Source organism: Salarias fasciatus, chromosome 3 (assembly GCF_902148845.1).
Source record: "Salarias fasciatus chromosome 3, fSalaFa1.1, whole genome shotgun sequence".
NCBI lineage: Eukaryota > Metazoa > Chordata > Actinopteri > Blenniiformes > Blenniidae > Salarias > Salarias fasciatus.
The window spans coordinates 2,313,928-2,334,760 of NC_043747.1; the positions used below are offsets into that span (position 1 = coordinate 2,313,928).

The 20,833-nt window shown below is 52.3% G+C and overlaps 1 protein-coding gene across 12 annotated transcripts in view; it reads right to left on the minus strand.

Annotated features, from left to right (window-relative positions):
• Positions 1-244: 244 nt before the first annotated feature.
• The window catches only part of ablim2 (actin binding LIM protein family, member 2), a 56,447-nt gene continuing 35,858 nt past the window's right edge, over positions 245-20,833 (minus strand). The window contains exons 4-23 of one of the 12 annotated variants that reach the window (XM_030086383.1): positions 19,839-19,951; positions 19,629-19,755; positions 19,424-19,517; positions 16,632-16,719; positions 16,302-16,360; positions 15,244-15,276; positions 14,008-14,085; positions 13,795-13,938; positions 13,277-13,309; positions 12,596-12,713; positions 12,126-12,416; positions 8,470-8,577; positions 7,095-7,148; positions 4,995-5,032; positions 4,459-4,567; positions 4,320-4,378; positions 3,085-3,145; positions 2,822-2,829; positions 2,655-2,735; positions 245-1,607 (exon numbers count right to left, since the gene is read on the minus strand). In XM_030086383.1, coding sequence (XP_029942243.1) covers positions 1,494-1,607; positions 2,655-2,735; positions 2,822-2,829; positions 3,085-3,145; positions 4,320-4,378; positions 4,459-4,567; positions 4,995-5,032; positions 7,095-7,148; positions 8,470-8,577; positions 12,126-12,416; positions 12,596-12,713; positions 13,277-13,309; positions 13,795-13,938; positions 14,008-14,085; positions 15,244-15,276; positions 16,302-16,360; positions 16,632-16,719; positions 19,424-19,517; positions 19,629-19,755; positions 19,839-19,951 — 1,810 coding nt within the window. In that variant the 3' untranslated portion in view covers positions 245-1,493. Of the gene's footprint in view, positions 1,608-2,654; positions 2,736-2,821; positions 2,830-3,084; positions 3,146-4,318; positions 4,379-4,458; positions 4,568-4,994; positions 5,033-7,094; positions 7,149-8,469; positions 8,578-11,546; positions 11,619-12,125; positions 12,417-12,595; positions 12,714-13,276; positions 13,310-13,794; positions 13,939-14,007; positions 14,086-15,243; positions 15,277-16,301; positions 16,361-16,631; positions 16,720-19,423; positions 19,518-19,628; positions 19,756-19,838; positions 19,952-20,833 lie in introns of all 12 variants that reach the window. The other 11 variants (XM_030086375.1, XM_030086425.1, XM_030086405.1 and 8 more) reach the window with 11 other exon arrangements.

The following is a 20,833-nucleotide window of genomic DNA, read 5'->3' on the forward strand; positions in this document are numbered from 1 at the left end:
TGGCTTCACTAGAGAACTCTCCGTGATTTCACCACGAAGACGACGGATGAGATGCAAGAGCCGATCAGATTCAAACGTTTAATGATGATAATATATAAATCACCTCAAAATGCCTTTTTAATGGCGATAGAGACAAACAGTGAGAGGTAAAACTCTGCTGAGCCTCGGTTCTAGAAGCAGGACGTTTCCTGTCCGGTCATCTCCCAGCTCTGAAAGACGGACGGGACACAGAGAGGCCGAGCGGCGTTTGGATAAAGCACTTTAATAGCAGATGATATTAGAAAGAGGACGTCATGACGACAGTTAGTGTGTTACTTACAGGAGCCACGGCCCATTCCACTCCGTTTCTCTTCAAAATAAAACTCTTCTCTAATGATGCGATTTGACACTACAACCTTAAGATTGAAAAACAAAAACCGAAATCCCCTCCTTCACATCAGAATTAAATAAATACGTAGCTAACACCAGCTGATGGAAGCAGCAGACCCAACAGAACGTTTCCAGTCACTCCAGAAACACACCGGCGGTCATGTTTCCTGACGAGGCGGCCGGACAGACGTCCTCCTCCCGTCCTCATGCAGAGACTCACACCATGGCTCGCACACACACAGATATATCCGCTATATGTTCAGTATATGTTCACGTACATCTTACAGCATGTTAGTTGGCGACTTCGGTCAAATTCAAGCAAAGCCGAATGAGTCCAGCTTATAAATGTGTAGCTTGTGTTCACTGCGCTCAAACCACGAGGATATAAAGAGCTGAACCTCTATCTGAGAAGGGACGACGGTCAGGCGGTGAGCGGAGATGCTGAAGAGCTGCTGCAGGCGGACGAAGCGTACGAGTCTCCTCCGGGGAACAGACGTCCTCTGGGCTGCCGCTGGCCGAACCTCCGTCTCCACCAGTCAAAAATAGCTTATAAAAATAATTTGTTCTCTTATCGGTGTGAGAGCACGTCACTCTGGCAAATGCTTCATGTTTGACACCTTCAGGACCGTCCTGGATCCACGAGACTGGAACTGGAACCAAAGGCAGCAGACCAACGCCAGCCGCGTTCAGACGGGACGGACAGACCTTCAGGCGGACACAAAGGAAGACGGGCGACGGCCCGAGCAGTCACCGGCGGCAGCGGGAGCTAAGAGGCCGCTGGTCTTCATGGGGGCGGATGCAGAAACCACACGGGAGGCGGGAGCGTCGACACAGGCCATGCAAAACGCCGCTCCTCCGCCTCCGCGGCAAGGTCCGTCAGTCAGAAGATTCCAAAAGACGAAGAAGAAGAAGAAGAAGAGGAAGAAGAAGCTGTGGACACTGCCTGGTGAAGGCGTCCCTCACACGGAGCGCCTCTCCGTGGCTTGACGGGCAGGCGCTGGCGGCGTGGCGCCGTCCGGCGGTTATGGCGGTGCATATAGAGACGTTTGGGGTGGGTCGGGGCTTCGTTTTGTTGGATGGTTCCTTCCAGACGTTGGTGGAGACGTCGACTCTGGAATCCCGGTCTAAAACAGGCGCGCCTTCTTCTTCATGTCGTTCTTCTTCCAGAGGGCCAGGCGGTCGAACTGCTCCAGGGTCATACCGAAGACCTGCTGGAAGTCCTCCGGGGACAGGTGTCTCTGAGGGGGGGGGGGCAAACAGGACAGGACGGCAGGTCAGTCAACAGCACTTCCTGGTTCTAACAGACTCATTCATCAGGACGAGGTAACCAGCAGCAAGGACTCTCAGCTACTGGGTACAAAGCACGAAGCACAGACGACTGCTGCTCAACGCCACGTTGCACGCCGTTCACCTTCTGGTCGTACGATGTTCACTCGCACCGAACGATCAAACATAGTAACCCAGACCTGCAGCGACTCTTGGCTGCAGCAGCCAGTTGGGGTGTCCGGGATTCTAATGTGGTCAGTGTTGAGATGTTATTAGTGTTTATCAGTGGACCTGTTTTATTGTGTTCTAGTGGGTTAGTTATAGTAGTTAGTGCTAAGTATCGTGTGTTTGACAACTTCCTGCCACTGTTCTTGTTCTGAGACTGTCAAAATAAAAGTATCTGCCTGATGAGTCAGCCACGCTGCGTTCTACATTATAAACTCAGAAATCAACAGACTTCAAATGAACTGAAAACCGTCGACGTCAGTGTTTAAACACAACGTCAGCATAATGAAGTAAATAGTCTCAGTACTTTATTACTGGAAGCTACTGCTGCTTGAAATTTAGAGATAAATTTAATCGAAGATGTTTTCTAAAGTGAATCTTACTAGTTGCTTGTTTGAATTAAGAGTTTAGAATGGGCAGAGATGAATGAATGATCTGCTCTCACCTCAGTTCACCACCTCCAGTCACATCAACATCACCTTTAGCATGCTAGCTACGATTAGCATGCTAGCTGCTGACTCTGCCTGATAATCCACACTGAGCTGAATCTGTGGGGACTTTGGGAGAGTGTTCCTGTCTTAAAGACGCTCACTGTCCTTCCTTCTGTTTGACCTGACACACTTGCTGCTCGGCAGAAGCTATCAGCATCTGGCCTCCTCGGCTCAGGACCAGGACCAGGACTCATGCTGGGGTTACTGAAGGCTGAAGGTTCCAGACGGTGTTTCTGGAGAACCGTCCACTTCACCACAGCCAGATGCAACCAAGCGTCTTTCTTTGGCCACTGAATCACTCACCTCCAGCCTGGTGCGATCCACGTCTCTGGGAAGCTTGACTTTCACTCGATGCGTCACTGCCAGCATCTCGTAGGGGTAGACCTGGCAGAGACAGCCAGCGGGGGATTTACCGCTACAGTCCAGAGTCCAAACCCAGCCGCCAAAGACACTAGAGGACGGGGTCTTACCTTGAACTCTGGGGGAGAGAGAGGAGAGGACAGTGAGTCTGGTGGAACAGTCTGGGCTTTAACTGCACAGCTATCATGAAAACTAGCATAATGGAGCTGGAAAATAAATCACACCCAAACCTCACAGAAACACACACACACACACACACACACACACACGATCCCGTTCAAACGGGCGTCTAACCAGCAGCTCTCTCACGTTAACTCATCTGAACAGGACTGATGGCTGAAGAACAGCCAGAGGTGTGAAGACAGGAGCTCACCTCGCATACCTCCCCAGCTCTGGGAGTCCGGATCCACCTCATCCTCCACCATCTCAGCAGCCTGACACACACACACACACACACACACACACACACACACACACACACACACACACACACGCACACACAGCTGAGCCATTGTTCACTGCTTAGCCTTTTTCCACATATAAAGATGATCTATAATCTATAAAGCTAATGAGCTACTTAGTGCTGTATTTAATATTAGCCGACATTTTTTTCCATTGTATATTTAGTAAATTCAGTTTTTTACTGAGTTAATTCTTAGCAATTTGGCTAGCTTAAAAACTCAGTTAAACTACTGCTATGTTACGTCTCACTTAATAACAGAATAACATTTTCAGCATATCAAAAATTAAAGTTTTTAATCATTTTTTTACATTTTAAATGTTAAATATTTTTTGTATTTGTAAATTTTTGTCAATTTTTTAAATTTAATTTTCTTCATTTGCTTTGATTTGTTTTTTTCATTAAATTATTTGTTGATTGAAATTGATTTTATTGTTATTTTATTTTAATTTTAAAGACATCCATGTGTGACTGTCCAACCTAATATCAGCTTAGCATTTACTTGATCAAAATAACAGCTAATCAACGAGCCCACCTGGAAGCTAATGCTGATCTTTACGTTGGTTCTTAGTATCAGAGAGGACATCGAGATTCCAGCCTGGATGGAAGTAAAGTTTATCTTTATAGAGGAGTCTAATTTACCATCCTTGACTCTCGACACGCTAAATCTGACTTATTAAAGGATACGTTCGGTTTAAACAGTTTTCACCTTGTTTATGGAATGAAGTACAACAATGTCCTCACCCAGAAGGCTTTTCTGATCTGAACAGTGCTTCGGGAGAAAGTTAGATCCAGAATCGAGCGGCGCACATCCCTATACTGTCAGCAGATGGGGCATGTATGTAGCCGCTAGCAAAACGGCTTTAATCGTCCAAAAACTCATTAGTTTCACCAATATTTCATCACGGTCCGCTCAGCCTCTCCTCCACAGCCCGATGTCGCCAGATATGTCATATATGAAGATATATGTTCCATTTGAATGTACTACTTGGCGTCCACGCGTATCTAGACACCTACATCTAGATATCTATGTCTACATGTCTCGGCGGTGGTGTGAGGACAGCTACGGAAGCTGCAGTGTTGTTGTGTGTTTGGACAACGAGGAGTTATTTCTCCAGAAACACCTGCAGAAGGGAGCGCCGGCTCACCTTGTAGATGCCGTTGCGTCCATAGCCGGGCAGAGAGGCGGACTTATTGTAGGGGAAATCTGCAGAGACACAGAGACACTGAGGGTGGGGCTGTGCCGGGGCTGGGGGGGGCGGCGGGCGGAGGCCGGCAGCTACTCACTGGGCTGGGAGGTGTCGGTCGGCAGGCTGCAGGTGGACTTACGGGGGTCCAGGTCCTCTGGACCCATCGTCCCATCGATTTCACTCTTCAAGATCATCCAGCTGGTCCTCTGCAGAGAGACAGCAGGGACAGAGAGAGAGGACGAGAGAGAGAGACAGCAGGGACAGACAGAGAGACAGAAGGGACAGACAGAGAGACAGAAGGGACAGACAGAGAGACAGAAGGGACAGACAGAGAGACAGCAGGGACAGACAGAGAGACAGAAGGGACAGAGAGAGAGAAGGAAGAGACAAAGGATGGGGAGAAGTGAGTGATGACGGCAAAGTATGAGTTAGTGAATTAGTGAATGGATGAACAGAATCTGTAGTTTTCGGAAAATGACTTAAAGACGCACACACACACACACACACACACACACACACACACACACACACACACACACACACACACACACACACACACACACACACACACACACACACACACACACACACACACACACACACACACACACACACACACACACACTGACCCACCTTGCCATCCTCACCATCCTGCCAGGATGTTCTAGAAGCTGTAAAACAGTCAGATGTTACTGAACGGCACAGTTCGTCTGAATCTCAGCTCCACCGATCACACTGCTGTGGATCCACCAGACCAGGACCAGAGCAGGACCGGACCAGGACCAGAACAGGACCGGACCAGGACCGGATCAGGACCAGAACAGGACCGGATCAGGACCAGACCAGGACCGGATCAGGACCGGATCAAGACCAGAACAGGACCAGAACAGGACCGGACCAGGACCGGACCAGGACCGGATCAGGACCAGAACAGGACCGGATCAGGACCAGAGCAGGACCGGACCAGGACCGGATCAGGACCAGAACAGGACCGGACCAGGACCGGACCAGGACCGGATCAGGACCGGACCAGGACCGGATCAGGACCGGATCAGCTGCGGATGGCATCTACTCAGAGCTTCACATGGACACTGTAACCGTGGTAACAACCCAGCAGCAGCAGGGCTGCATGTTTGTATGCATGCTGGTGTGAACTCGTGTTGGTTTGGTCCTGCAGGCGTGGCTCGTCCCTCATAGGACGCTCAGGAAATGTTCATCTGTCGAATTTAGTGAACGGACGGATTCGGTGTTGAACCACGCTCTGAGTACGGCGTGAGTGACGACCAGAAAACACTGAGCAGCGAAAACCACCGAGACGCGTCGTACCTCAGGGTTACTGACTTCACCGTGTCTGCAGCTGTCAGCATCCAACACAGGATCTGAGCGTCTAACACGTGGTCCCCGGTGGAGACGACACACGGGGACGGTGGAGACGACACACGGGGACGGTGGAGACGACACACGGGGACGGTGGAGACGACACACGGGGACGGTGGAGACGACACTCGGGGACGGTGGAGACGACACTCGGGGACGGTGGAGACGACACACGGGGACGGTGGAGACGACACTCGGGGACGGTGGAGACGACACTCGGGGACGGTGGAGACGACACTCGGGGACGGTTCCCATGAGGCAGCTCAACGGGACGGCCACAGTCCAGATGTTATTTCTGGATTCTGGTGCCGACAGCTCTGCTTCTGGCTGTCTCGGTGTTTGTTCAGATGTTCTCTGCCTGCTTGAGGTTTTCTTTAAAGTCGTGTCTCAGTCGTCTCCAAAGATATTTCTCCTGACATATTTAGATCATCCAAGGTTTGATCTCTTCAGAGACTGTGCCTATAATTAGACGACAGTAGCGTCGGAGTTTCTGACCCTGGTTAGATGATTAGAACAACAATAAATGAAGCTCAGTGGCAGTGATGGGGCGTTGGCGTTCTGGTGTTAGATTCACACTGGAAGAGAGAATATGGATCTGTCACGGACCAGCTGGTCTTCCTTCTCTGGATTGACCAGCTGATCGTCTCATTGTTTCAAACAGTGTCTGGTTTGATGCTCATGCCGGTAGGCCAAACGCAGCAGATCACTTTAGAGCCTCTGTTTCCTGATGTGGTGGAGGAGACAGCAGCTCCTACTCCTACTCCAACACGTGAGACCGGTGAAGACTCAACCGCTGCTGGAAACACTCATCGGATGACCAATGGACGGACACGGTGGTTCAAACGGTGACCAGCACGACACCAGCGCCGCCGCAGGGCGACTCACACTCCCCGCACACTCAGTGGACACACAGCAACGCCACCAACCACCGGATGAGCTAGACAGACGAGTGCAGGCGTGCATGAAGGGGTGACACCGCGTCGCCGTGGGAACCTGACCGCGCCGCTGCCGACACACCCGGAGAACAGGAAGTTCCCTCTGCTTGTGATTGGACGCACAGTGAGCACCAGATTGGTTGAACCCCAAGTGGTCATGAGCTGTAATTACAAAATCTGAACTTTTGGGTTCAATCTCGCGCTCTCTAAAGCTATGTAATTAATTCTGGGATTGCTGTCGGTGGAGCCTCCTCCAGGTGGGTCGCGGCGGTCCGGAGTCCTCGGCTCGATCGCAGCTCGTCAAACACAACAGAGGTGGAATGAGATAAACGATAAACCGGGATGAGTGGCGGGCGACATGCGACACATCGTGCAGAGACCAGACCAGAGAAGACAGGGTTAAAGAGGAAGTGGACTGTACCATGCTGTTTGTAGATGGGGGGTTTTCTATAGATATTATCTTTGACCATAGTCTCTGAAGATGGGAACAGAGCAGAGGAAAGAAAATGGAAGAAGCCAACATGGAGGGGAGAGAAAGGAAGGGAGAGAATGGAGAAAAAGAAGCATGAGTTAGCAAGTTATTGAGGGATGAGATTTAATTGAAGAAGCAAACGGGGGCGCAGGAAAAGCTCGATTCAGAACAAAACAGTTCTCATTTTTATTACTGCACACTAGAAACATCAGCAAGTTTAATAGATCCCATGCAACATATTCAAGATGGATCCATTTATCGGTCTTTGTTGAAGGGAGGTTGGGGGGGAGTTATTTGGTGCAAAACAACTCAAAGACACTCAAAGAATAATATCAGAAAACACACATGTCCAATTAAATGACTCCTAATGAGCAGTGAATTTAATAAAACAAACACCAGGACAGTAAAGCGCTGTTTTAAGTGGTCTGGGGCCAGATGGAGCTGTTGAGGAGTGGTTACCGGGGGGGGTTGTAATGGAGACAGCCTGCCCCGGGGGGGGGGGGGGCCTTTGACGGCAACGCCAACCAACAAACGCCACACATCCAGTCTCAGAAACAGCAGGACTGACAGTAAAACGGCACATGGGTCAGCCTGACGTGTTTCAGAGCCTGCCATCTGAAACAGCGTCCACGGCGAGGACAGTGACTGTGAGAGCATTAAGTGGATGATCGTCGGCTGTTTTTTCCCACTTAACTTGCTTCCAGCATGAGAGGGGTTTTCCCCGTCTGCATGGCTGACCGGCGATGGGAACAACATGTCGGATCAAACAGATTTCCTTCTCTGAGAAATGAAAGTAATGAAGGACGGGCCGGTTAACGTCAGCTCCTGTCTCAGTTACTGCTGAGCGGGGGATTCTCACGGCAGGCCTTTGTTGTGTCAATCTCTAATTGTTTGGAGAATTCAACCCAAACCCTCCAGACAAAAGGAGCAAACCGAGCAGTCGGTGCTTTATGGTTAAACCAGCTGTTGCCGTGGTTACCTTCAGGTAAGCAGAGATGTCCAGCTGGATGAAGGTCAATGAGGGACAGACATGCCTTTGATAATTAGTCCGAAACTAAAGTTAATCATACTTTATCAATCCTCCGTACATCTGGGGGAGCCGATGGGGTCAAGGGTCACGGTCAGCCTTCAGGCCACTAGGGGGCAGGATGACCAGGCTGCTGGGTATTCGCACCACGTCCTCACACTAACCATCCTACCCAATAGAATGAATGAAAGCTCTCTTCCCGTCATGAAGCCTTACCTCTCCTCGTCACTCTCCACGCTGCCCCGCCGCCCGGCGGCGTGCGGCAGTGGGACGGCCCGGCGCCGAGCGGAGTCTTACCTGGGATGTGGAAGTGCCGGGGAGCAGCCACGTATGTGGAGGCCGACGAAGGGGACTTCCCGTCGGAGTAGGTGGACAGGCTGGGGGTGCTCCGCCCACTTTCACTACCTCCAGGTGGGGACGGCAGGACAGGCGGGGGGGGGGGGGGCGTCGGGATAGGGGATAGAGCAGCGTTATCGAAGGCCAGCAGACAAAGCTTCAGTACCGAGCGGATGTTTGAGCGGTGCCAGTGACTTGAAGACCCAGCCCGTCCCTGTCCCCAGTCTGCTGAGACCTGGACACCTGTCTGAGACAGCGGTCTGCAGTGTTTGGAATGTGAGACGCTGGAAGTATGGAGGATCCCTGAACATTTAGACCTGATTACATTTGCTCCTGTCCAGCTATGGAAGTGTTTCCCTCAGAGGATCCCTGGATTCCCTGCCACTGCCTCTGATTCACCACATGACAACGAAGCCACACAATTCTGCAAAGCCTCCTGTCACCAACACTCAAAGTGCTAAAGCCTGCCTGATCGAAGCTTCTGGGACTCTTCAGGTCGGTTCTTGATTCTAGAAAGTGTCTTTTTACAGTTTCTTCAACATCCTCGGGACACACCTTCAAAGGACCTCTGCTGTAAATCTCTGAAAGACTCCGTCAGAACAGAAGAACAGTTGTCTATAATGAGCTGTAGTCGGTGAAAATCATGTTTCTGAGTTGGGGCTTTCCTAACATGGAGCTCTCTGGGTTCCCTCTTGCAAAAGTCTTCTGTGTCTGTTTTAGGTTATATCAGTATTTTGGTGAAAGAAGCGATGGGGCCTGGAGGCAGTTCTGGAACAGTCTACATGACATCAGACGTCAGGTTCTAGAAACAGAGCTAAGAACACAGGCTGATCTGAGTCTGGAGATGAGTTATCTGGAGGGCGCGACACACTGAGAGAGCTAGCCTAATGCTACGTGATTCCAGCATCGACATCCAGGTTGGTGTTTCCTGAGGCTGAGCTCAGTATTGATCAAAACTCAACACACTCTAAGAACAGCACGAGCCCGACAGCGCAGGCAGCCATAAGAAACAGCAGTATCTCCATCTCTGCCAAAGAGACACAAATCCAAATCCTTCCAACTGGAAAAAGAGACTTTCACCATGAACAACGTCCCGAGTTCCCATCAGCATGAACGCACCATTTCACACCCCACTGGGGATGAGCATCACCTGGAGTTACACTGAAAGAAAACATGTCCTGTAAGAGTGTGACAATGCTTTCAGTGTGTGTGTGTGTGTGTGTGTGTGTGTGTGTGTGTGTGTGTGTGTGTGTGTGTGATCAGAACCAGTTTCCACCCCACTGTATAATATTACATCACAGGCAGGCTGGGTGATGGAGTCACTGACACCGCCGATGCCAAAAGTCATAAACACTCTACATCCAGAGCGGCGTGTGTGTGTGTGTGTGTGTGTGTGTGTGTGTGTGTGTGTGTGTGTGTGTGTGTGTGTGCTGGCTGACTGAACACACTCTCCCCCTCTTAGGCGAAGAGGAATCACTGGCAGCGATCTGGATGTAAGTGGATGAGATCACTGACACGCAGCGCGATCTCCCACACACACACACACACACACACACACACACACACACACACAGCAGTGTCAGTGCAGGTCTAAATGTAGGGCAGATCCTTCACATAAACATCTGGAAGTGAAGGGAGGGAGTGGGGAGGGGGTGATGGGATGCATCGCAGCAGATTACACAGCGGTGAGGACATTCATTTATCAGAACCCAGCAACAGGAGTGGAGAGGTGGTTTGGGGATCCTCAGCCAGGAAACAGGGTCTAAGCAACAGCATGCGTTCCTCATTCTGTCCAAGGTTCCACCTCAGCTCGGCTTCTTTCCACAGAGTGAGGTTGAACTGAGCGTTGCTTGAATCCAGCAATAACCTGTTAGTGTATTAAAACCTGGGCCGCTCGCACCGAAACGTGCAACACGCCGCCGCAACTGGCAACCAGACTCCAAATTACAGCTGTGGGCGTCGGCATGGTTTCCTCTCTTTCATCGGCCTCATCAGTGAAGCCTCGGCTTCTCCACCCTGCAGAGGAATCGCTGCCAGAGGGAGTTCTCCGTCCTCCGGACTGAACGCTCGCTACGGCTGGACGGCGGCGAGCTCCTCAGGAACTCCTGCTGAAGATGTAAAACCTTGCTCTGTCGGATCGGTCTGGCTGAATTAGCTGTACTCGCTGGTGAATCGAACCCTAATCCAACAATCACCCTGAAAGATCTTTACGAATCAGGCTGTCCAAACGTCTGCATGGTCACGTCAAAGCCAGGAATATCTTGTTATTTGTGTCCAGCGCGGTAATGGTACCTGGAGGACCTAAAACCCGACCTCCATACTGTCATGGTGTATTTTTAAATGTTGTTTTATTGTAATAACTTCTGCAGACGTCTAAAATACCAGATGTGTTCGCTGTGAGTAAACCTGCAGAGTCTTGAAGGCCGATCTGCCTGGATACTGACCAGCCATCAGCTGGTCCTGATCAATGCCTCTTCTGATAAGGAAGACTTTGACTTCCTGTTCTCTCTTCAGGCTGATTCTCTGCCAACAGCCTCTGAGGTACAATTTATCCGTCATCCAAACACAAATCTGCTGCTTTCTATCTGTCTATGATGACAGCTGAAAACCCCCAATGTCTCACAGGACGACGAGCAAGGGGTCATTCAGGAGAGCGATGGGACTGGCTGATCGGTCAGAGGTCAAAGGCAGGCAACGGGGTCAACAGTCCCAACAAACAAGCAGGGAAAGGGAATCAGCCTGAACCGCTGTCCAGGGGTGAAAGTTCAGGGAACACTGAGGTCTAGAACAAGTGAAACCATGCACCACCACCACAACAACAACAACAACAACAACAACAACAACAACAACACGAGTGAACACTGCAGGCAGCAAGAACAACTGAGGTCCTGTGAACACTCCATGATGCACCCCATTAACCCGACGGCACCACGAGACCAGACGACAACATCACAGAACCAGCTGACCATTCCACTGGGGTGGGGGGGTGGGGGGGGGGGTGGGGGGGCACAGAGAAGAGAGACCACCGGAGTCTTTACCGTCAGGAGGAGGTAAACTGAGGTGCAGGGCGGTCCTAGGGTTAGGTTCAGGTAGGGGGTCCTGTTTGAACCCTGAGGGGTGAGGAAGACCAGGACTCAGTGCTACAGTGTGCGGGGTGGGGGGGATGGGGGGGTGGGGGGGGGGTGGGGGGGGGGGAATGGGAGTACTGGCTTGTGATGTTGAGTTCACGGACGTGGGATACGGTGAAAAGTGAAAACCTCGGTGAGTGGTCAAACAGTGGTTGCAGTGCACTCTGGGACAGGCGCTGGTTCCTGTTACGGCTCTGAGTCTGAGACCCCCTCCCCACCCCCCCACACACACACCCCCAGGGACACTTTCCAGCTCGTGATTAATCTGGTGCTCCACTGCAGCGCCATGCCATGTCAGTTCAGTGGTCGTATCACAGCACTCCATCCTGCAGGAGCCCCGGTCTGAGTCCAGCACAGACCGGACCGGCCAGAACCCGCAGATCCATCAGTCACCGTGGACTTTATCATTCAGGTTCTGTTTGGTTCTGCTGGTCTGAACCGGTCCAGGGTCTGCGTTGGACTGGGTCTGGGTCTCCGGCGCGCCGATACCTCTGAAGTAAGGGATGTAGTTGTGCTGCTGCAGCATGGCCAGCGTGGTGGGGTTCAGGTGCAGAGACAGGCCTGCGCCGCCCCCTGCTGGCGTGGGCGAGCACTTCCCGTTACCGCCACCGCCGTCCACCCCGCCATAGTAGAGAGGGAGGGAGGACGAGTCCCGGGCCCAGGCGGAGGAGGAGGGGGACCTAGTGCCGCCCAGGAGGGTTGGGGTCTGGGTGGTGTATCTACCTCCGGGGTTTACCTCGGGTCCTGGTCGTCCAATCACATCACAGACACTGGAGGTCACTGCGTGAGGTCAGAGCGCCGGGTTTCAGTTTCCCTACAGCCTTCAGGTCTGTGGTTCTGCTCTGTGCCTCCATCTGTACAGCAGCTCCACCCCCCACCCCCCACCCCCCCGTGGCTGAAGGGTGTGGAGGGTGTAGTTCAACGTGTGTGTGTGTGTGTGTGTGTGTGTGTGTCGGTACCTGCTCGGCTGTAGTTCTGGGGGGAGCGGGACGGCGTGTATCGCCCGTAGCCCCCCAGAGAGCTGTTGGAGCTGGGGCTGGAGGGTCTCCGCTGGCGGGGCGACTTCTCGCCGTCACCCTGGATGAACAAACACAGGACGGGCAGAGAGGGGTCAGCACTGGGGGGGTGGGGTCAGGGTCAGGGTCAGGGTCAGGATCGTGTTAGGCCGCCTCTGTGACACACTCCCTATGAAAGGCATCGATCACGTCCACAGCACAGGAAAACACAACGAGGGCAGTGAGGATGACTGAGAGGAAGATCTCTGGATCAATAAGTCCTGAATAACACCAGGACCGGGACGGGTCACAGGGGACCAGGAGTCCAGCATGAAGCAACGTTTCCAGGGGGTGTGTTGCTTCTCATGCTCACCTCAGTGAGCACTGAGGCCAAGCCACAGACCCAACCCCGCCTGGAGTCTGAGTCCAGCGGCTGGAAGATGTCAGTTCTGTCAGGTTCTGCTCAGGTAGCCCAGGAAAGCTTTTCATTCTGACTACACTGTTTTAGTTTTCTTTCTTTTTAATTAACTCTTTTGCTTTCCTTTTGTAGTGAATGCAGTTTGTTTATGCCCACACACACACACACACACACACACACACACACACACACACACACACACACACACACACACTGAATCACGTTACCTCGGTCGGAGTAGGAGAGAGCAGCTGGGGGGACTGCGAATGAAGACGGGAGAAAGCCAATGATTAGGACGAACTCATAACGAGCAGATATGAGTTACACACCAGCAGCGAGGGCGAGCATCAGACACAGGCGGCGAGCGGTGGGGGCCGGTGGGACAGCCCCCCCTGCTGGACGGCCAGCTGACAGGCCGGGAGCGCTCTGATGGATGGATGTGGGAGTGATGGAGGTGATGGAGGCCAAAGTGGAGAAGCGGTGGAGGGAGAGCTGACTGAAACATGTCTCTGATGTGACACAGAGGACAGACAGCCTGGGACAGGACGTCCTGTAGCCAATCAGCGAAGACTCTTTGATTTAGGGGTCAGGAAACAAATCCTGAGTTCCAGTGGAATATGTTTGTGAGTGAGTCTCAGCTCCCCCATGCTGCCGTCATGGACCCGAGCTGCGGTTGGGTCTCTGGTGACCCCCCTGTGTGTATTGGACCATGTGCAGTGGACCGCAGTCCGGACGCCGCCCCCACCTCTCCGTAGTGGCGCTCCTCGGACGGGTAGCTGACGTAGGGCGAGTAGGACAGCATGTCGGGCCGGTCGATGTTGTAGATGGCCTTGGTCTTGGGGAGAGCCGCCAGGTCCTTGTAGTCCAGGGTCTCCTCTCCCAGCTTGGCCTGGAGGCAGAGGGTGGAGGTGAGCTGAGGGCGCCCCCTGCTGGAGGGGAGGAGGAGGAGCGGCCTTACGTAGATGACTCTGCTGGGGGAGCCCGAGGCGCTGGACGCTGGGACTGAGGTGATGCTCTCCGAGGATGTGCGGGTCACCTGGAAGACACACAGCTGGTGAGCTCAGGGTGGAGTCAGGGCGGAGTCAGGGCGGAGTCAGGGTGGAATCAGGGTGGAGTCAGGATGGAGTCAGGGTGGAGTCAGGACGGAGTCAGGGCGGAGTCAGGGCGGAGTCAGGGAGGAGTCAGGGCAGAGTCAGGGCGGAGTCAGGGCAGAGTCAGGGTGGAGTCAGGGCGGAGTCAGGACGGAGTCAGGGCGGAGTCAGGGCGGAGTCAGGGCGGAGTCAGGACGGAGTCAGGGCGGAGTCATGGTGGAGTCAGGGCGGAGTCAGGACGGAGTCAGGGCGGAGTCAGGGTGGAGTCAGGGCGGAGTCAGGGCGGAGTCAGGGCGGAGTCATGGTGGAGTCAGGGCGGAGTCAGGGCGGAGTCATGGTGGAGTCAGGGTGGAGTCAGGGTGGAGTCAGGGTGGAGTCAGGGCGGAGTCAGGGTGGAGTCAGGGCGGAGTCAGGGCGGAGTCAGGGTGGAGTCAGGGTGGAGTCAGGGTGGAGTCAGGGTGGAGTCAGGGCGGAGTCATGGTGGAGTCAGGGTGGAGTCAGGGCGGAGTCAGGGTGGAGTCAGGGCGGAGTCAGGGTGGAGTCAGGGTGGAGTCAGGGCGGAGTCATGGTGGAGTCATGGTGGAGTCAGGGCGGAGTCATGGTGGAGTCAGGGCGGAGTCAGGGTGGTGTCAGGACGGAGTCAGGGCGGAGTCAGGGTGGAAACAGGGTGGAGTCAGGGCGGAGTCAGGGTGGAGTCAGGGTGGAGTCAGGGCGGAGTCAGGGCGGAGTCAGGGTGGATGCTCTGCTCAGGCTCATGCTGTGATCAATAGACAGAGTCTTTCTCAGTTCTTCCTTCACGAGGTTTAAAGAACCGTAGAACACATCAACTTCAAATCTGGACAGAATAAAGTTCCTTCACCGGCGGGTCCAGCTGGTCTGCATGCAGTCAGCACAGCAGAGCTCAGATCACACCGTTTAGTCCGTCAGGCCAGGCTGTCTCACGTGCACAAAGATATATCCGTTTTTAAAAGATTCACATTTATGATCAAACTGCATCTGGAACACAAACAGTGGGGGTTTTAGTGGAGCTACATCAGAACCAACCAGGAACTGTTAGACCACACGGGGGGGTCGGGGGAGGGGGGGTCTGCAGGGGCACCCACCTGCTGCTCACTGAGCTGGATCCGGACCTGCTTCTGGAAACGGAGACGGGTGAGGATGAGGAGTGAGCACGGGAGACGAAGGAAGGGGAACATGATGCTACGCTAACGCCAACCACGGTATAATGCTATGCTAACACCAACCAGTGAAGCATGTGATGCTACGCTAACACCAACCACAGTATAATGCTATGCTAACACCAACCATTGAAACATGTGATGCTACGCTAACACCAACCACAGTATAATGCTATGCTAACACCAACCATTGAAGCATGTGATGCTATGCTAACACCAACCATTGAAGCATGTGATGCTACGCTAACACCACCCAGTGAAGCCAGTGAATTTGAATGATGCCAGGATGTCTGAAATGTCCTTGAATCTCCTCCAGCTGTTACATTCTGCATGTTTTTTAAACTCCGCCTGACAGCATGGCTATAATGCTAATGCTAGTTAGCTCGCCTTCATGGCAGCCTCACTGGTGTCTCAGCTCTGGTCTCAGTGTTGAGTTGTGTCGCTTCTCTGAAGAAATTAAAAAAAACGTCTGTGTTTCTTTGAAATTGAAGGCATCTGCTTGGTGGTTTGGAGGTGGTTTACAAGGCCAGTTTTGGCCCACGGGCCTGTGTTTGACACCCCTGCATTGGCTTCAGAGTTAACCAAATGAGAATTCATGAAGAAAGACCTCTCAGCAGCGCCCTGCTGGGTCTGATCAGGAAGACGGCAGTCCCTGTTTCCAGATGTGGACGTCACTCTGAGACTCTATTGGACCTTACTGTAGCCACGTCCAGCAGGCAGAACTCAGTCTGAAAAGACGGACTTGTAAAACTCAGACTGAGATCCACAACGAACCAGAACAGACGGAATCCGCTCTCTGATGGTCTCTGAGTGAGCTCCTCAGGAAATCAGACTTTACAGCCTCAATAACGCCAAGAGAGCAAGGAAGGGACGTTTAATGGTGAAGTACAGTTAACGGGGTCAGAACCAGGACCAGGACCAGGACCAGGACCAGGACCAGGACCAGAGCCAGGACCGGCCCTGCAGCCCCCTCCTCCACCCACCTTGCTCTTCTCCTCCTGCTTGGCAGCTTGTCTGCATGGAGGATGCCAGATGGACGATCCTGCAGACAGAGACAGACCGGTGGTGAGGACAGGGACAGGGACAGGGACAGGGACAGGGGACAGGGACAGGGACAGGGACAGGGACAGGGACCTGTGCTGGACAGATCCCCAAGTGTTCCAGGACTGACTGGTCTGGATTGGAAGTAAACGGATCAGTGGAGGATGAGTGGAGAGTGTGAGAAGGTTCACACTGCAGTCAGTGCGCGTGTGTGTGTGTGTGTGTGTATGTGTGTGTGTGTGTGTGTGTGTGTGTGTGAAGGCTGCTCTCACCTTGCAGGTACATCTCCTCCCCCTCGGCGAACATCTGCTCACAGCGGGCGCAGCGGGCGCAGGACGGGTGGTAGTGCTTCTCCCCGGCCTGCAGACCAGCACAGCAGACGTTACACACACAGACACACACACACACACACACACACACACACACACGGACGCTCACGCACACACGCACACACACACACACACACTTACTTATATCGTTGTGAGGACACTCATTGACGTAATGCATTTCCGAGCCCCTCACCCTAACCATCAAAAATAAATGCCTGACCCTGACCTATGCCCTAAACCTAACCTAAACCCAACTGTAACCCTGAATCAAAAACCAAGTCTGAACCTCAAAAAGGCCAAAAAAGGCCTTTTGAAAAGGGTTGACTGGCAAAAATGTCCTCACTCTGTAGGTGAAAAACGAATTCTGGTGCTTACTTTAGGGTATGTACAAGAACACACACACACACACACACACACACACACACACACACACAAACTGCATTCTCTCATCAGACTCCAGTGGAACTCATGATCAATACATGACCTCTGACCTATCCAGGTCAAAGTCCACCCAAGAGTCGTCTGTGGGAGATACTGATTGGTTGACTGATTGATTCTCCAATATAATGCACTTTATCGACCATGCTGTAGACCAGAATTATTTTCATTATATTCACAAACCAGACACATTCTCAAAAGTACTCCTGGCTAAAACAGATATTTCTAAAAAAAAAGGTGCAAAATAAAACAACACAGAGTGGGAGAAAAAAAACAGCCTGAAGAAATCTCTGGAATGAATTGAATTTTTAAAATGAAAAAGAAAAACAAAACCTGCTTCAAAAGAGCCAAAACGTTTATCTCTGGTTTCTATAATGTGACCAGACAGCGGAGCTCCGGCTGAGAGCTGCGCTTCACCTCAGGGCCACCAGGTGGAGCTGCTGGACCAGTCCGGCTCCACCAGGTGGAGCTGCTGGACCAGTCCGGCTCCACCAGGTGGAGCTGCTGGACCAGTCCCGCTCCACCATAGATTTACATTGAAAGGCTTTCTATGTACGTCTATGAACTCCACCAGGTAGCGCTGCTGGACAGACTTCAGAACCTCCCTACTGCCACTCAAAGCAAAGAAGGCCACAATCACTGCAGCACAACAAGAGACCAGATCATCTATGCAGCTTTAATGAACTTTAATGAATTAATGTGATTAAAAGTCTCCCTGAGTTTGGTTTGAGAGCAGATTCAGTCAGTGAGGGAACAGATGCTGGAGATAAACGGAGTCAGAAAGTCACGAAATCAGAGTAAAAACAGAAATGAAAGAAAAATCAACCCATTCATTCCCTGGTTTAACTCTGCTGTCAGTCTCCACTCGGCTTTACATCCTGTTTAAAGCCCCTCCCTCCACAGTTCTTCTGATCATCACACACTCAGAGTTCCTTTATATGGGAAGTTGCTCATTCAGATAGTTGAAGAAAAAGCTTTCAGACTCACAGAGGCCTGGGAAACACTTTGTGAAGCAATCATCGGTTTCAGTGGTTGAAAATGAACTTCAGCCCTTTAAAAAAGAGCCAACAGCTGGACTCAGCAGAGCCTCACAGCGCCACCATGTGGCTGGACTCTGCCGGAGCAGCGACTGCTCTGATTGGTCGGGAAGCCTGCTGGCAGGATGAAGCTGACGCCGCTCGGCCTCCAGACCAGAACCAGAACCAGAACCAGAACCAGAACCAGAACCAGAACCAGAACCACTGCAGAACGACTCAGTTTCAGAAGATAAATGAAGTCCAGAAGAGAGAGCCTGCAGCTGGACGTGTTTCTGTCTGGACTGGAGCTCTGAGCCGGACCAGGAGAGACAGGAAGTGGACCTGGGAGCTGAGGGTCACAGACAGGAAGTGGCGGGAGCTGGAAGGCAGATAGCTCTGAGAGAATCCCTTCCTGTGTCCCGGCCGTGAGGACAGCCGTCCTCCTCAGAGTCCAGACCTGGTCTGAGGCCGGCCTCAGGAACGCGGCTCTGGCCGGACGCCTCATCCAGCAGGAGATAAAGGCCGCCTGGAGAAACGGTCCTGGACAAACAAGATGGGAAGAAGCTCTTCCTCCAGACGGACGGACGCTTCCTCTGAGCCTCGGTCAGCTGGGTGGAGGGGAGGGGCTTCAGGTTCTACCACTGTTCTGTCTCTCATCCATCCATCCCTCCACCCATCCATCCACCCATCCACTGATGTACTGGGATCCAGCACTGGATCCAGGTCTTCATTCTGGGTTCTTTCATCAGTCGATGTTTAATAATTCCTGCTTGTTTGTTTTCACTCCGTTGCTCATCCTGCTCCATCCTGATGTACAAGTCATTCTGAGGCTGGTTGACCGAAGTCCTTCTGCTGGTCTGGGTCCGGGATCTGGACTAAGTGTGACGGCAGTAGAACCTCCTGCTCAGACCAGAGTCCCTCCAGAGTTACTTCTTAGACCCAAGCAGAGAAACTGGTCTGATTTCCTCACAGAGTGTCGAAGACAGAAGTCAAATGAACCAAAGAATTTCCTTTAAAAAAAAAAACGCTGTGTATGTATACCAACTTAATCCAGTGACTCAGTTTGAGTTGTCCAGCTGGAGCATGATGGGAATTCTGCAATACTCAGATCCACTTGCACAGAGGTGCTAACAGCTGATCACATCGTCTCTGTGGTTTTTGGTCCAACTCAGGTTTTCTTATGTGTCCAGAATACAGGAGACAGGGACACCTTCACAACCACCTGCTGCATGCTACATGCTACATGCTACACGCTAACGGCGCTGGCCGCCGGCGGCTCACCTCCAGCACCTTCCCGGTGATGTACTTCTTGCAGCTCTCGCACTGGATGCCAAACATGGCATGGTAGTCCATCTCGCAGTACGGGATCCCGTCCCTGTGAAGACACCACCGACGGCCGGTCAACCGGTTCGATTCCCCCCCGTCCGGCCCGAGGTCCACTCAGCCGGCAGGAGGCGAGGAGTCTGACTGCCAGAGAGAGACTTACTTGCTGATGTACTCGGCGTTGAGCACCTTGTTGCAGACCTGACACTTGAAGCAGCCCAGGTGCCAGTGCTTGTCCAGCGCCACCAGCGACTGCTCGTTCCTGAACTCCTTCCCGCAGCCGCAGCAGTCTGACGAACAGCAAGCACAGGGTCAGAGGTCAAACCCGGTCAGACCCACCGTGAGCGGTCAGGGCGGCGGCGGCGGCGCTCACTGTGCACGGCCTGGATGGGGGCGGGGCTGTTGGCGGGCAGAGGCTGGGTGCACTTCTGACAGACGCACTCCTTCCCGTTAAACGTCACCCGGTCGCCGGCTGGAAACGGCTGTCTGCGGAGAGAGGGGGTCAAAGGTCAGAGTCCAGACTGCCTGATCCACAAGGTTAGACATGCTGGAGGAAGAGCGACACCCTGAGAGACACACTCCAGATTATAGAGCATCTTCCTCCTCTAGCATCAGATTATAGAGCATCTTCCTCCTCTAACATCAGATTATAGAGCATCTTCCTCCTCTAGCATCAGATTATAGAGCATCTTCCTCCTCTAACATCAGATTATAGAGCATCTTCCTCCTCTAGCATCAGATTATAAAGCATCTTCCTCCTCTAACACCAGATTATAGAGCATCTTCCTCCTCTAACACCAGATTATAGAGCATCTTCCTCCTCTAACACCAGATTATAGAGCATCTTCCTCCTCTAACAACAGATTATAGAGCAGCATCTTCCTCCTCTAACATCAGATTATAGAGCATCTTCCTCCTCTAACACCAGGTTATAGAGCATCTTCCTCCTCTAGCATCAGATTATAGAGCAGCATCTTCCTCCTCTAGCATCAGATTATAGAGCATTTTCCTCCTCTAACAACAGATTATAGAGCAGCATCTTCCTCCTCTAACATCAGATTATAGAGCATCTTCCTCCTCTAACACCAGATTATAGAGCATCTTCCTCCTCTAACAACAGATTATAGAGCAGCATCTTCCTCCTCTAACATCAGATTATAGAGCATCTTCCTCCTCTAACACCAGGTTATAGAGCATCTTCCTCCTCTAGCATCAGATTATAGAGCAGCATCTTCCTCCTCTAGCATCAGATTATAGAGCATCTTCCTCCTCTAACAACAGACTATAGAGCAGCATCTTCCTCCTCTAGCATCAGATTATAGAGCAGCATCTTCCTCCTCTAGCATCAGATTATAGAGCATCTTCCTC